The sequence below is a fragment of the Enhydra lutris genome, unplaced genomic scaffold (genome assembly GCF_002288905.1).
Source record: "Enhydra lutris kenyoni isolate GAN:26980312 unplaced genomic scaffold, ASM228890v2 scaffoldscaffold94, whole genome shotgun sequence".
NCBI classification, from domain to species: domain Eukaryota; kingdom Metazoa; phylum Chordata; class Mammalia; order Carnivora; family Mustelidae; genus Enhydra; species Enhydra lutris.
The window spans coordinates 1,668,271-1,681,712 of NW_019154178.1; the positions used below are offsets into that span (position 1 = coordinate 1,668,271).

General features: G+C 50.3%; 1 protein-coding gene across 9 annotated transcripts in view; it reads right to left on the bottom strand.

Moving 5' to 3' along the window:
- The window catches only part of LOC111139041 (gon-4 like), a 63,590-nt gene that overhangs the window by 33,700 nt on the left and 16,448 nt on the right, over positions 1–13,442 (bottom strand). For 8 of the 9 annotated variants that reach the window (XM_022491147.1, XM_022491146.1, XM_022491145.1 and 5 more), the window contains 7 exons: positions 10,399–10,592; positions 9,789–9,863; positions 9,580–9,630; positions 5,970–6,020; positions 5,573–5,668; positions 4,514–4,633; positions 3,337–3,507 (listed from right to left, as the gene is read on the bottom strand). In XM_022491147.1, coding sequence (XP_022346855.1) covers positions 3,337–3,507; positions 4,514–4,633; positions 5,573–5,668; positions 5,970–6,020; positions 9,580–9,630; positions 9,789–9,863; positions 10,399–10,592 — 758 coding nt within the window. Of the gene's footprint in view, positions 1–3,336; positions 3,508–4,513; positions 4,634–5,572; positions 5,669–5,969; positions 6,021–9,579; positions 9,631–9,788; positions 9,864–10,398; positions 10,593–13,442 lie in introns of those variants that run through there. The other variant, XM_022491150.1, reaches the window with a different exon arrangement.

Below are 13,442 nucleotides of genomic sequence, written 5' to 3' on the forward strand. Positions count from 1 at the left end.
CCTTAAATCACGAGGTCTCCCCTCAAAAACTTGGGTTTCTAATTCTTTGAGAGACTTTAAGGACAGTGATGTCAGTTTTCAAACCGACATCTCAGAAACGTCTAGAGCAGCTTTTCCACACGATTTACCATCAATTTCATCCTTCTGAAGTGTATGGAGGAGTGCATCTTGCTGTACCCACAGAGCTGGGGGCCATCACCAGTATCCAACTCCAGGACATTTCTCCGCACCCCAACCCTGCTGGCGGTCGCTCCCCACCCGCCCCCTCCCTGTCCCTGACCAGCACTTGTCTCCTGGCTGTCTACAGGTCTGCTCAGGCTGGACGTTACACACGGGGACTCCTACAGGACGTGGCCTTTTGTCTCTGGCTCTTTACTTAGCCTGACGCTTTCGGTTCACCCGCGCAGGGCGGGCGTCCGCACCGCACTCCTCCTCACTGCGGGACGACACCCCTTTTACACTTTGGTGCGGGAAACCCATGCTGTTTCCACTTCGGGAAAGCTTATTGTGCGGAGTGCCACCAAGAACACCTGTGTACCTGCTGTGACCTGGGCATACGCATCGCATTCCCCTGGAGCCACACGGGAGCTGCATTAACTCTGCGGAACCATCGACCCACCGGCCGTTCCACACCCCCAGCGGCAGCGCGGGAGGCCCTCCGTTCCTCCACATCCCTGCCAACACTGCTGCTCTCCACCCTTTTTCTAATAACCAGCCTAGTGGGGGGAACTGCTACCTCGTACTTCCCATGTGCCATCCCCGGCGCCGAAGGTGGGCATGGTTCCGCGCGCTCACGGCCCAGTGTGTGTCTTCTTCGGAGAACGAACTACGCACAGCCTCTGCCCATTTCTGAACGGGCTTTTTGTTACTGGGTCATGAGCGTCATCATATGTCATGGGTACAAAGCCCGTCACTCCTCTGCTTTCCTCTAAGAGTTTTCTACTTCGAGCTCTCATACTTAGGTCAATGATCTGTTCTGCATCAAGTTCCGTAACTGGCGAGAGGTACAGGTACTTTGTACTTTTGGATGTGGCGTTCCAGTTGTCCCGGCACCATCTGCCGAGAAGACTACTGTGGCACCATGACTGGTCGTGGCACGCTTGTCCAAAATCAGTCGGCCATACACGTAAGGATTTACTTCTGGACCCTCGATTCTATGCCACTGATCCACGGGACTATCCTTGTGCCAGTACCAACCTGTGTTCACCGCTACTATGACTCTGTGACAAATCCTGCAGGAAGCGGAGGCCTCCGACTTGTTTTTTCAAGGTTGTTTTAGCTATTCTGGGTCCCTTGCATCTCCACGCGAATTCCAGGATAAGCCTATCAATTTCTGCCCCCAAGAAAGCAGCAGCTGGGATTTGGAGAGGGACGTGAGGAAGTCCTCCCTGGATGCCTGTGGCCTCCTCCTAACAGACTCCTGGGTTTCCTCCCTTGCTCTCTTCCAGAGTGATGCCCACACCTCAACCACAGGGAAGTGTTGAACGTCAATCAGAAACTATCATACAAAGCTTTTCAAATGTGAAAATAAAATCTAAACTCCTTATTATGTTCCTAAGACCCTCGTGACCTAGCCCCTGCCCAGCTCTCTGTCCTTACCCCCACTCTTCTCTCCCCTGGCCCCCAGGCATCCACTTGTTCTGGTCTCTCCCACACATCAAAGCTGTTCCCACCTCAGGGACTCTGAATGTGCTGTCTCCTCTGTACAGGACACTTTTCCCCAGACCGTTTAGATGCATGGCTCCTTCTAATTCAGATCTCAGCTCAAACATCACCTCCTCAGAAGGCTTTTTTTTTTAAAGATTTTATTTTTAAATAATCTCTACACCCGACATGGGGCTTGAACTCACAACCCCAAGACCAAGAGTCAGATGCTCCACTGACTGAGCCAGCCGGGCGCGCAGAGAGGCCGCTGCTGGATTTCCAGGGGAAGCACTGTGGGGGGCATTACCCGGCTTCTCGGCTCTCACTTAGCTCGTAGCACTGAACGCTACTGGAAATCATGTTTATGGCGTCTTTCTCTCTCTCCAACAGACTACAACCTCCAAGAGGAAAGACCTCTCTCTCGTACACTGCTATTCCCCAACTTCCATCACTTGACGTGTACGTATAAATGGTTATACAAAACACTGTGACCCCGCAAACACTATTTACTCACCCCAAAGCAGGTGATTAGGTTAAATGACCCTTTCGAGGTGTTCCACTCACTATTCTCTTTTTAAATTTTCAGACAGACACATTTTTCATTAACCTACAAGACTGGTGGAGAAACCCCGAAACATTCAAACAAACTGGCTGAGATCCGGAAAGTCAGCAGCTGACAGCGACCAGAGTCGCGACTCTTCAAGCAAGAATGAGCAATGAACGCTAAAGCTGGTGGGCAGAAAGACGCCTGGCCTCAGGGGATATCCCCGAGATACATTAGTGAATTCAACAAGGAAAAACAGCATCAGGATGAGGAAATCAAGCAGACACCACCATAACCATGAGATCCCAATTCACACAACAGTGCCACGTGCCTCCTGATGGGACGCACGGGGAAGGACGTGTCGATTCCGGGCTGTCTGTGAGGATGTCACCTGAGTCTAACTATGAATACCAGAAAAACCTAAGCTTAGAAACATTCTGTAAAATAGCCGTTTATACAGATCAAAAATGTCGAGGTTATGAAAGACAAACACTGAGAAACTGTTCCAGATTAAAGGACGCCACAAGGGCGCCAGGCCGGCTCGCGCAGAAGAGCATGGGACTCTTGATCTCGGGGTTGTGAGCTGGAGCCCCACCCTGGGCGCAGAAACTACTTAAAAACAAACAACAACAACAACAAACATGCTAGGAGACAAGACCTTAAGTGTGGTCCCGGACTGGGTCCCGCAACAGGGGAAAATGTTTCTTTTTCTACAAAAAGCACGACTGGGACAACTGGTAAAATCTAAGGGCCTTTACTAGATTAGATCCTACAACTTCTTTTCATAACGGAACGTCCTCATTTTTAGAAAGTCAATTCTAAACTGTCTAGACCGTAACACGCTGTGAAGGGACGCAGGTCAACAGGCAGGTGTACACGGAAGCAGCCGGGAGTGACAAGGCAGCCGCAGCAGAGGCTACGCTCCGGGGGACCGGTGCAGGCTGTTCCCCTACGCCGCATTTTCAAAAGCTGTCCACGGAGTTGCAGGTCTCCAAACACAACCGCACAAACCAAACAGCACCGAGGACCTGCACTGCGGGCGCTCACTTGTCTGCCACACTTCAGCGTCTGCCCGTCTCCCTTCCCAGCCCGCGCGGCAGCGACACTGCCCCGTGTGACCTGCGCAGGGAGGCAGTGGCGCTGTTTACCTGGAAGGAGTCCATGCAGACGGGGCCAGAAGCCAGCTCCTCGTCCACGGCGTGCAGCTTCTCCATGAAAGTACTGTCCCTGCTCTGCTTGGGCTTCGGGGGCGGCGGGGGCCCCATGGGCACCACTTCAGCACTGATGTGCCTGACGGCAGGTGTGCTGACTTTCTCGGCCTGATCACAAGAGGCAACTAGGTTAAAAAATGAAAGGGAGGGAGGGAGGAGAAGAGACAGAGGAGGAGGAAAAAAGGAAAAAAAAACACAAAAAACAACACAGCAGGAAGACAGGGGCACGTCTTTCCTATACCAGGGATCTTCCTCTTCCTCTTCCTGCCCAGACGGAGCTCCAGAAAAACAAAGCACAGACAAGTACATTCATCTAATTAGGTTCCATCTTCTTTCCAGTATAGCCAACAGGATGCTACTTAGGTTACCGAGAGAGGGAGATCTAGTAAAAATGGCTTCAGGACAATATTAAAAAGAGGACAGAGTGCGGGGGGCACCTGGGCAGCTCAGCCGTTAAGCCTCTGCCTTCGGCTCAGGTCATGATCCCATAGTCCTAGGATGGAGCCCCGCATCGGGCTCCTCCTTCTCCCTCTCCCCCTCCTTGTGTTTCCTCTCTCCCTCTGTCTCTCTCTGTCAAATAAATAAATACAATCTTAAAAAAAAAAAAAAAAGAAAGAAAGAAAACGACAAAGGTAGAAAAGAAGCCGTTCGTCACTCATGTTGGCCCCCCAGTGAGAACGCAGAAAAGCGCTCTCCCTTTGACGAGTCCCACTTTTCCTGCCAACTGTTCACTCACTTAAAGGACTTTGTTTTGTTTTAATTTAACTTACTTATTTACTGAGAGCACATGAGAACACGCACTAGCAGCGGGAGGGGCGGGGAAGAGACTCTCAAGCAGACTCAGAGCTCCGCGCAGAGCCTGACACTGCCTCGATCTCACATCCCTGAGATCACGACTTGAGCTGAAACCAAGAGTCAGACGCTTCCCTGAATGGGCCAGCCAGGCACCCCAACGTAAAGGACTTTGAAACCTGAACGGTCAGAACCAGGCACAAGGACCCGGAAGATGCCGGCATGAATAGTGATCTTGAATCCTGGCGGCTCGGCCTCACCAGGCACGGCCAGCCTGCTCCGGCCACCTGTCCCCCATCTCCCCTGCACCACGCAGACTCACCTCTGACAGCACGCCCGCCTCCTCGTCGGTCTCGGTCATCTCGGAAGACGGCCTCAACCTGGACTTCTTTGCCCCCCGTGGAGACGAGGCAGTGCTCTCGACATCACTTTCCAACAAACTCTAAAAAACAAATCCGGTTCAGGTTTCCATTCCTGACCGCGCCTCATCCCACTGAATCGGATATCTCTCAAGAAAATGAACCAATTTAGTAAGAGAAAATAAAAGTAAAATAGAAGTTTAATATTGTGAGGGGAGCACAGAGATCAGATCGTCCTCCTCATCACAAGTGCAAGACGGGGCGCCTGGGTGGCTCAGTGGGTTAGCCTCTGCCTTCAGCTCAGGTCATGATATCAGGGTTGAGATCAAGCCCCGCATCAGGCTCTCTGCTCCGTGGGGAGCCTGCTTCCTCCCACCGCCACCCACCTCTCTGTCTACTTGTGATCTCTGTCTGTCAAAAAATAAATAATTTAAAAAAAAAAAAAGTGCAAGACAATGGTCTAAAATCCTTCTACCAACAAGTCAAATACACTAAGAAACAGAGTATCGCCCAGCAGTGAAAATGAGCAAAGGGCAGCCCATAAGCAACAGTATCTACGAACCCCAAAGGAATAATGAGGAAACAAAGAGAACAAAAAAGCCAGACACAAGTATGCACCTCGTGAGGTTCAGAACCAGTACAAAACTGGACTAGGGTGTGTCGTGCTGCGTCCCCAGGCGACAGAACTATAAAGAAAGAGCACAAGGGACGCGCTGGCTACACTATGTTAAGGCCTTTGGGGGACACTTCACGACCACTGGCCTCGTGATGACTTAGGCTGTATTTTTTAGTGTTTATGCTGGGCACAGTTCTGTGTGTTACACATGGGTTCTAGTTCACAATGCAAAACATGAGATCATCGAAGAGGAAAAAACAGCTCTTGGTCGGTTTTAGGCGAAGAAACGAGCAGGAAGAAGAACTGTGTCTCGCTCCTCTCTACAGACCAGGGCACAACGCTAAGGAAGCCCTCCGGAGTCCCGTTCGTCCGTACGCACGACCGACGCTCACAAAGGGCCACTGACCTCCTCGGCCGTCTCGTCCTCTTCCTCGTCATCCGGCTGGTACTCCTCGTCGGAGGAGTCGTCCTCCTCCAGCTGGATGTCCACAAACTGAGGAGGCTACATAAGGACAATCACAGAAAGAACTGAAGTCACAGGGAATACAAACCGTAGGTGTTTGAAAAATAAGAGGAAGAAAGAGCAGGAAAAAAAATCAACCTAGGGCCAAGAGCGGCAAGAGCCAGCGGGAAGAGGCACAGAGACCCCGAGCGGGAGCGGAACCAGAGAGCGGCAGAGTGGAGACCAGACCAAATTAAAACAAGAAAGACCCCCCGAAAGTAACAAACAGAAAGGAGGTATGGGTTTCAAAACTGATGAAGTCTTTCTGGAAAAGAACAGGAATTACCTCTTCCAAGTTTACCTTAATTTCATTGGCCTTCTTAATGGGTGAAATATTCCATGTTGGAATTACCTACCAACAAAGAATGTAAATAATTACGTTCTCTTAGCGGAAAGAGATGGGTTTTCATTTTCACTTCCTCTTCCCCATCACAAAGAGCCACGGACCTAACGTGCGGCTGCAGTGAGGGAGGGATGAGTTACCCCTGAGGGGACACAGAAATATCTGTCAGAATTTGCCAGAGAAAAAGGAGAAAAGACTCTATTTCCATCACTAGCATTTCTGCCTTAACGCTAGTTAAGACTCTGTGTTATCCATAAATACAGAAAGTATCTGTCTTACCTACTTTATTATTCTTTTTTTTAATATAATTTTTCTAAGTAAACTCTACTCTCTCCATGAGGCTTGAACTCACAACTCCGAGATCAAGAGTCACACTCGACCCATGGAGCCAGCCAGGTGCCCCTGTCCTGCCTACTTTACATCACAACTTGTGTTCACGCGGAACAATGAACTTGAAAACTACCTGTAAACTGTAATAGTCCACACACCTGAGATATCATAGGAAACGGCAGCCATCAGGCAGCATTTTCTTAATCAGTTACGTAAACCCATCTTAGTTTGCATCCTGACAGCCGGCCATGACCAGTTCTTACGGAAGCATTTAGCGGTGAAGTATCAACTTGTCCCCAACTTATTTTCAAATAGATAGAGGAAAAATACAAGGGATATAGAGCTACAAAGCAAATATGGCAAAATTTTAAAGATGTTAAATCTAAGTGGAATATAGATTCATTGTAAAATCATGACAACTTATATGTTTTATTTTTTTTTTTTTAAGATTTTATTTATTTGACAGAGAGAGATCACAAGTAGACGGAGAGGCAGGCAGAGAGAGAGAGAGAGGGAAGCAGGCTCCGTGCTGAGCAGAGAGCCCAATGTGGGACTCGATCCCAGGACCCTGAGATCATGACCTGAGCCGAAGGCAGCGGCTTTAACCCACCGAGCCACCCAGGCGCCCCGACAACTTATATGTTTTAAAATAGCAGAGTTGGGGGGGGCGCCTGGGTGGCTCAGTCGGTTAAGCATCTGCCTTCTGCTCAGGTCATGGTCCTGGGGTTCTGAGACCAAGCCTTGCATTGGGCTCCCTGCTCAGCAGACAGCCTGCTTGTCCCTCTCCCTCTGTCTGCCACTCTCCCCTCTCCATCTGTTCTTTAAAATATTTTATTTATTTACTTGACAGAGAGAGAGTGTGCACAAGCAGAGGGAGAGGCAGAAGGGAAGCAGGCAGGGGGGAAGCAGGCAGGGGGGAAGCAGGCTCCGCGCTGAGCAAAGGAGCCCGATGTTGGGCTCCATCCCAGGAGCCCAGGACCACGGCCTGACCTGAAGGTAGATGCTTAATGACAGAGCCACCCAGGTGCCCCTAAATAAATAAAATCTTTTTTCAAAATTTTATTTATTTATTTGATCCAGAACAAGAGTGAAAGAGAGAGAGAGTGGGCACAAGCTCCAGGAACAGAAGGCAAAGGGAGCAAAGTCCCTGCCAAGCAGGGAGCCTAATGTGAAGCTCGATCCCAGGACTCCAGGATCATGACTGGAGCCAAAGGCGGAAGCTTAACCGACTGAGCCAGCCAGGTGTCCCAACAGAAGATCTCTTTTAAAAAATTAGTAAATAATAAAATAATAGAGTTGGGGTGAGACGTTTTTAAAGAACTTTTTTAAGGCTCTTATATGCTGCCGACAAAAAAAATGCCCCTGGCGTGTGTAACTCCTTGATCACTTAAGGTGACCCGAGTCCTGTGAATAAAATCCAACAGGCCACTGGGTTCCGTCTCCACAAGGAGCCTTAGGCTCCCCACCTGTCCTTCACCCCGCCCTGTTCCGGCTACTTCTCTCACTCCGTTGAGCCAGGCGCCATACAGGGTGAGGGGAATGATCCGATACCAGTCCACACCCTTTCCCATGTTTGCGTCCGAACCAGCCCGGTTCCCTACAGCCAAATCCACCAGGACAGGGAGCGGCAGCGCCTGGAACGGTGCTGAAGTCAGCCTACTGAGCATTAAGAAGTGAAGAGCGGGGGGTCTAACCCTCCCTCCCCCACCTAAACTGTGGTCTTGGCCTGTCCAACGTCTCTGCATTCATTCATGGCTTGTCAGTACAATCCAGAGTCTGACCCGGATCTCTGTCTCCAGACCAAATCCGGAATTACTGTTACTCATGCTCTGCGCGTCAGGAGACTCACGCCCGCCTCACCGGGGGCTGCTTTGAGCACAGCTGCCACGCGTGCTCATTCGGGAGGGTCACGCAATTCTGGAGAAAGATGAAGTTTCACTCTATGCAACGAGGCTGAGCCCACTGGACAAAAGAACACGACATGGCCGTCACAAAAAGCCAATGCTACTAGGCCGTACCGGGAGAAGGGCTGTGTCTGGAACACAGAAGGACCCCAACTTTGGTCCGCACAGCTAACCCCCATCCAGGGCAGGAACTCCACGTCAAGCACACTCTTCAAAGGCTATGGACAAACTAGGCACATTTGGAGAAAAGGATCAGGTTGGTGAATGTACTTATAGCCTTGTTCGTCACGTGAAGCCCAATAAAAAAAACGGGGGGACATTTAGCAACCAAAGAATATGAGAGAAAGACACACTAAGGGCGCCTGGGTGGCTCAGTGGGTTAGAGCCTCTGCCTTCGGCTCGGGTCATGATCCCCGGGTCCTGGGATCGAGCCCCGCATCCGGCTCTCCGCTTGGTGGGGGGTCTGCTTCCCCCTCTCTCTCTCTGCCTGCCTCTCTACCTACTTGTGATCTCTCTCTCTGTCAAATAAATAGTAAAATCTTTTTAAAAAAAAAGAAAGAAAGACACACTAGTTTTCTTCTACTAGAGGAAAGGTCATGTGGAAGAGGAACAGGTTCATTTCTCCTATGGGGCTGCAGAGAACAGACCCGGACAAAGGGACAAAAACAACACGCATTTGGGGTCCACTAGGGATATCTTTGTCACAATCAGAGATAAACCAGACCGCCTCTCGCCCATAGCCTGCCTGTGAAGGAAACAGAACACAAACGGGACAGGCGCTTGCTGAGCAGGAAATAAATGGGTCCCAGCATCTGCGACAGAGTACTCCAGAAGCCTTCCTGTGGCTCTCATCCCCCGCTGTGTGCGGAACAACCACCTGCTGTTTCCAATAATGCATATTCCCGGGCCCTACTCCTGGGCCCTATTCCGGGTCTGAGCGGCACCAAGGAACACGCATTTTCAGTGAGCGCTTGCGAGAGACCCCACCCCAGGGTGACCTGATACAGTATCCCCTGGGACACACTCGGAAAAATACTCCTCTAAACCCTTTGCCACGTGTCCTCTGAACAGAAAGGCTGCTCTGGCTCAGGACTTCCAACTGTCTACCGGTCTACTGCGTGGACAGAACAGCAGGACATCCTCGACGACGGACGTAAGGAGGATGAGGGCTCTGGACGCTGCCTCCGCTCATCTTTGACAGCTATTTCTTTGAAGGAGGCAAACCTAGGCTGTGATAAATCTTTCCTATACTTTTTTCCCCTGCAAATAACCTAGAATTAGACCTTATTTACCAAATGAAAGGAAAAAAACAAAAACAGAAAAACAACACCCACCACTCCTTTTTCCACCACTTCCTTCAGCTTCGAGCGTGTCATTTTGGGCTCCTGAGGCAGGGAAAATAAGAAGGAAACAGCAACAATCATCTTGTGAATGCGGCTGCGCGACGCTAACTCCGCCCCCAGCCCGAGCGTTCCAGACCCCGGGCGGCCTCCCGCGCGCCTGCCGCAGCCCCGCCGGGCCGGGAGGGGCGCCAGGCACTCACGAACAGCGGCGCGTCCTCCGTCTCGCTGATGGCCGCTTTCATCATCGCCACCACGTGCTCGTTTGTGATGACTTCCTGCAGAAAGACGACGCCCTCCATGCAACAAAGACGTGTTAGCACGACACCGGCCGCTTCCCTGAGCCTCCGCCGGGTACGGAGTGGCTTCCGGGCGGGGGGGCCGGCTCCGGCCAGAAGCGCGCGGGCCCAAGCTGCAACGGAGCAGGGAAGCCCGACGCCACAGCCGCCAGAAGCAGGAGTGCAGGCGCGGGAAACGGACTCTACGCGTCTGCGAAACGGTAACCAGCAAGGAAGGTTCTGTAATCCGCCGTGCGGACACCCCTGCGTGCACAGCTTAGACTGTGCCCCAGGCATCCCTGCGGACTCCGGACCCACAGAAGAGCGCGCCCACTGCAACACCGCCGCCTTCGGGCGTGCCAAACCGGCAAGGCGGCGGAGGCAGAGCGGACCGCTGTACCTGCCCGGGTCCTTCCGAGTGGCTGCTGAGTGCAGCGGGGCTGGGGCACAGGCACCTCCCAAAGTCAGCCAGTCCCACGCTAGGAGCCCGGGAGCCCCGGGTCCTGCCCCCGCGCCCGGGCCGCCCGGCACGCACATGCAGGATGTTGCGCACGTTGACCGCGGTCAGGTTGTGCTGCTTGGCGCCGTCCTCCAGCGCGCGGTCCAGCGCAGCATCCAGCTTCAGGTCGCAAGCCCACGCCCCGCCCTCGGGACCCCGGCCGTCCCGCCTCCGCTTGGTGCCCTTTCTCTTTCTTCGCCTCTTCTCACTTTCTTCACCACCTTGCTCTTCTGCAAATAAACCGAGAACACCATGAGACTGTCCAGACCGCGGCTCCCAGAACCCACCCCAGCAAGCCAGCGACAGAAAGAGGCTGCCGGCCAGCCGGCCTTGGAAATGAAAGCAGCAGGTGCGGCGGCTACAGGCGGGGCGCGGCGGACAGCCCTCTACACGACCACAAGGACGGAGTTACTCCTGCGGACAACCGGAGGAGGCCGGGACTACTGCTTTTCCCATTGTACAGAGGAAGAAACTGAGGCAGAGAGAGTAAGAAACTTTCCCAAGAGCTAGTAATGACAGAGACAGGCTCTGAAGCCTTGCTCTCCAGCCCTGGCATCCACAGTCCTAATGACTACCGTGTGCAGCCCAGATGACACACCAGAAACCCCGGCTTCGTGTCTCGGTGCTGGGCGACCTCGGCAGGAGTCTCATTTCCTTCTTCTGCAAATACAGACATGTGCCTCTCCGGGATACCATGCAGATGAAGTGAAATAATATAAACCAAAGTGCTTTATGCCAGTGAAACAGTATACAGTGTAATCTGTCATTACCCAGTTCAGAAAAGAGAAAAACAAGGAGGAAAGGATAAAAAATTCACTCTGAACTGTACCAAAAAAGGGGAGGTGGGGGGACAAAGTTACTTCCGTTCTACAAGAACGTATAACCAGACAAAAGGAAAAACTTCTTTTTTCTTTTTAAAGATTTTATTTATTTGACAGAGATCACAAGCAGGCAGAGAGGCAGGCAGAGAGAGAGGAGGAAGCAGGCTCTCCGCTGAGCAGGGACCCCCCCCCCCCACAATGCGGGGCTTGATCCCAGGAGGACCCTGAGATCATGACTCGAGCTGAAGGCAGAGGCTCATCCCACTGAGCCACCCAGGAGCCCCAAAGAAAAACTTGATTAGCAGAATCTGCACAAGTCTTGAGATACATTATCATGTAATAGAGGTTCTCATCCTTCCAATGCTTTCAGGCCTGCTACCCTCTGAAAACAAGGATTAGACAGGATTAACATGAACGTGACCTTCTCTGTCTAAAAAGATTTTGTGAGCTTCAAGTCATACCCTGGCAATATTTACATAGCGAAAAGTTATTAGTGACTTCAAACAATTGCTTCTGCACTTGTGAACACACACCAAGAATTTGATAAATGTGTACAACTCTTAATCCAGTAATTATTGTTAAAGAAACAATTAGATGTGCAGAGACTAATAATCACATTACTCACTGCAACATTATTTTAGCAAAAAGATGGGAAAGTACTAAATTTTAGCAAAAAGATGGGAAACTACTAAATGTCCAACATTACAGGAAGGTAAAATGAGCACCAGTACAAACATACACCGGACTGTAACAGAGCCACTAAAACTTGTTTTTTTAGGGGCGCCTGGACGGCTCAGTAAAGTACAGCAAGTGACGCTTGATCTCAGGGTTGTGGGTTTGAGCCCCACCTTGGGTGTAGAAATTACTTAAATAAATAAAACTTTTTTTTTTAATGGTCTTCTCAAGCAAGGGAGAAAACAAGTAAAAATGTCTACAAAGAGCTTTAAATAATATGGAAATTTTTCTGATAATGATTTTTAAGGGAAAAAAAGAAAAGGCAGAATTCAAACATGCACATCTCAGAGTGGTACCTTCTGAATCAACCGTGCTGCTTTGAGGTATGACCCACAAGATGATACCTGCAAAGAATTACAAAACCTCCCAAAGCACCTAAAGAATGATAAAGCTCTTTACCACTTTTATTTTGAGAAACCAGCAAAAGGGGAATTACACACCGACTCCCTAAAGGTCCTTGTATATCTCTCTTCTCACCTCACCAGTTCTCCACCCATTCTCTCCAGACCACCTCTTTCCATGGCCCCCACCATCTTGCACCCCGGCTCACGCAGACCAACCAAGCCGGGCCTCGGCTTCTGCCACGCGCCCTTCCCTCCTCATCTTCCCTGCACCACAGCAACAATGACCCAGGAGAAGAAGAACAAGGATTTCGGACACCCATGGAAGCTCCTATCCTGTCACATTTTTAATAACACTATCAACTACAAAATTTAATCTAGAGGCACCTGGGTGGCTCAGTGGTTAAGCCTCTGCCTTCGGCTCAGGTCATGATCTCAGGATCCTGGGATCGAGCCCCACATCGGGCTCTCTGCTCAGCGGGGAGCCGGCTTCCTCCTCTCTCTCTGTCTGCCTCTCTGCCTACTTGTGATCTCTCTCTCTCTGTCAAATAAATAAATAATCTTAAAAAAAAAAGTTTGTTAACTAAAACATCAACAAAACAATGAAATCTTCTTTATAAAATTTAGACATACAAAATGTAGCCAAAATCCACAAAGAAGGCCAATGAAGGAAATATACAAAGGAAGCAGCTAAACTTTACGAAATGTTATATAGTTAGTTGATGAGGAATCAAGCTGTCCTTTAAAACAGAGCTTCTCAAATTGTCTTTGACGAAGAGCTAGTTTTGCTTTTGACCAAACCATTATAGATTTATATTTCTTTTTTAAGATTTTATTTATCTACTTGAGAGAAAGAGAGCACGGGGAGGGTAAAAGGCAGAGGGAAAGGGAGACACAGACTCCCTGATAAGCAGGGAGCCCGATGTGGGGCTCAATCCCAGGACCCTGGGATCATGACCTGAGCCAAAGGCAGATGCTCAATGACTGAGCCACTCAGGCGCCCTAGACTTATATTTTTGTAAAATAAAATTAAGAATGTAGCCATCATGTCAAAATGTTACAATATTTCTAAATTTTTACTCTGGGTCTCCATAAATAATTTGTTTCAAACCAGTTCTCAAACTGGCACTGGTTCTCAGACCCCACTCTGAGTAGCAATGCTTTAAGATATACATTGAAACAC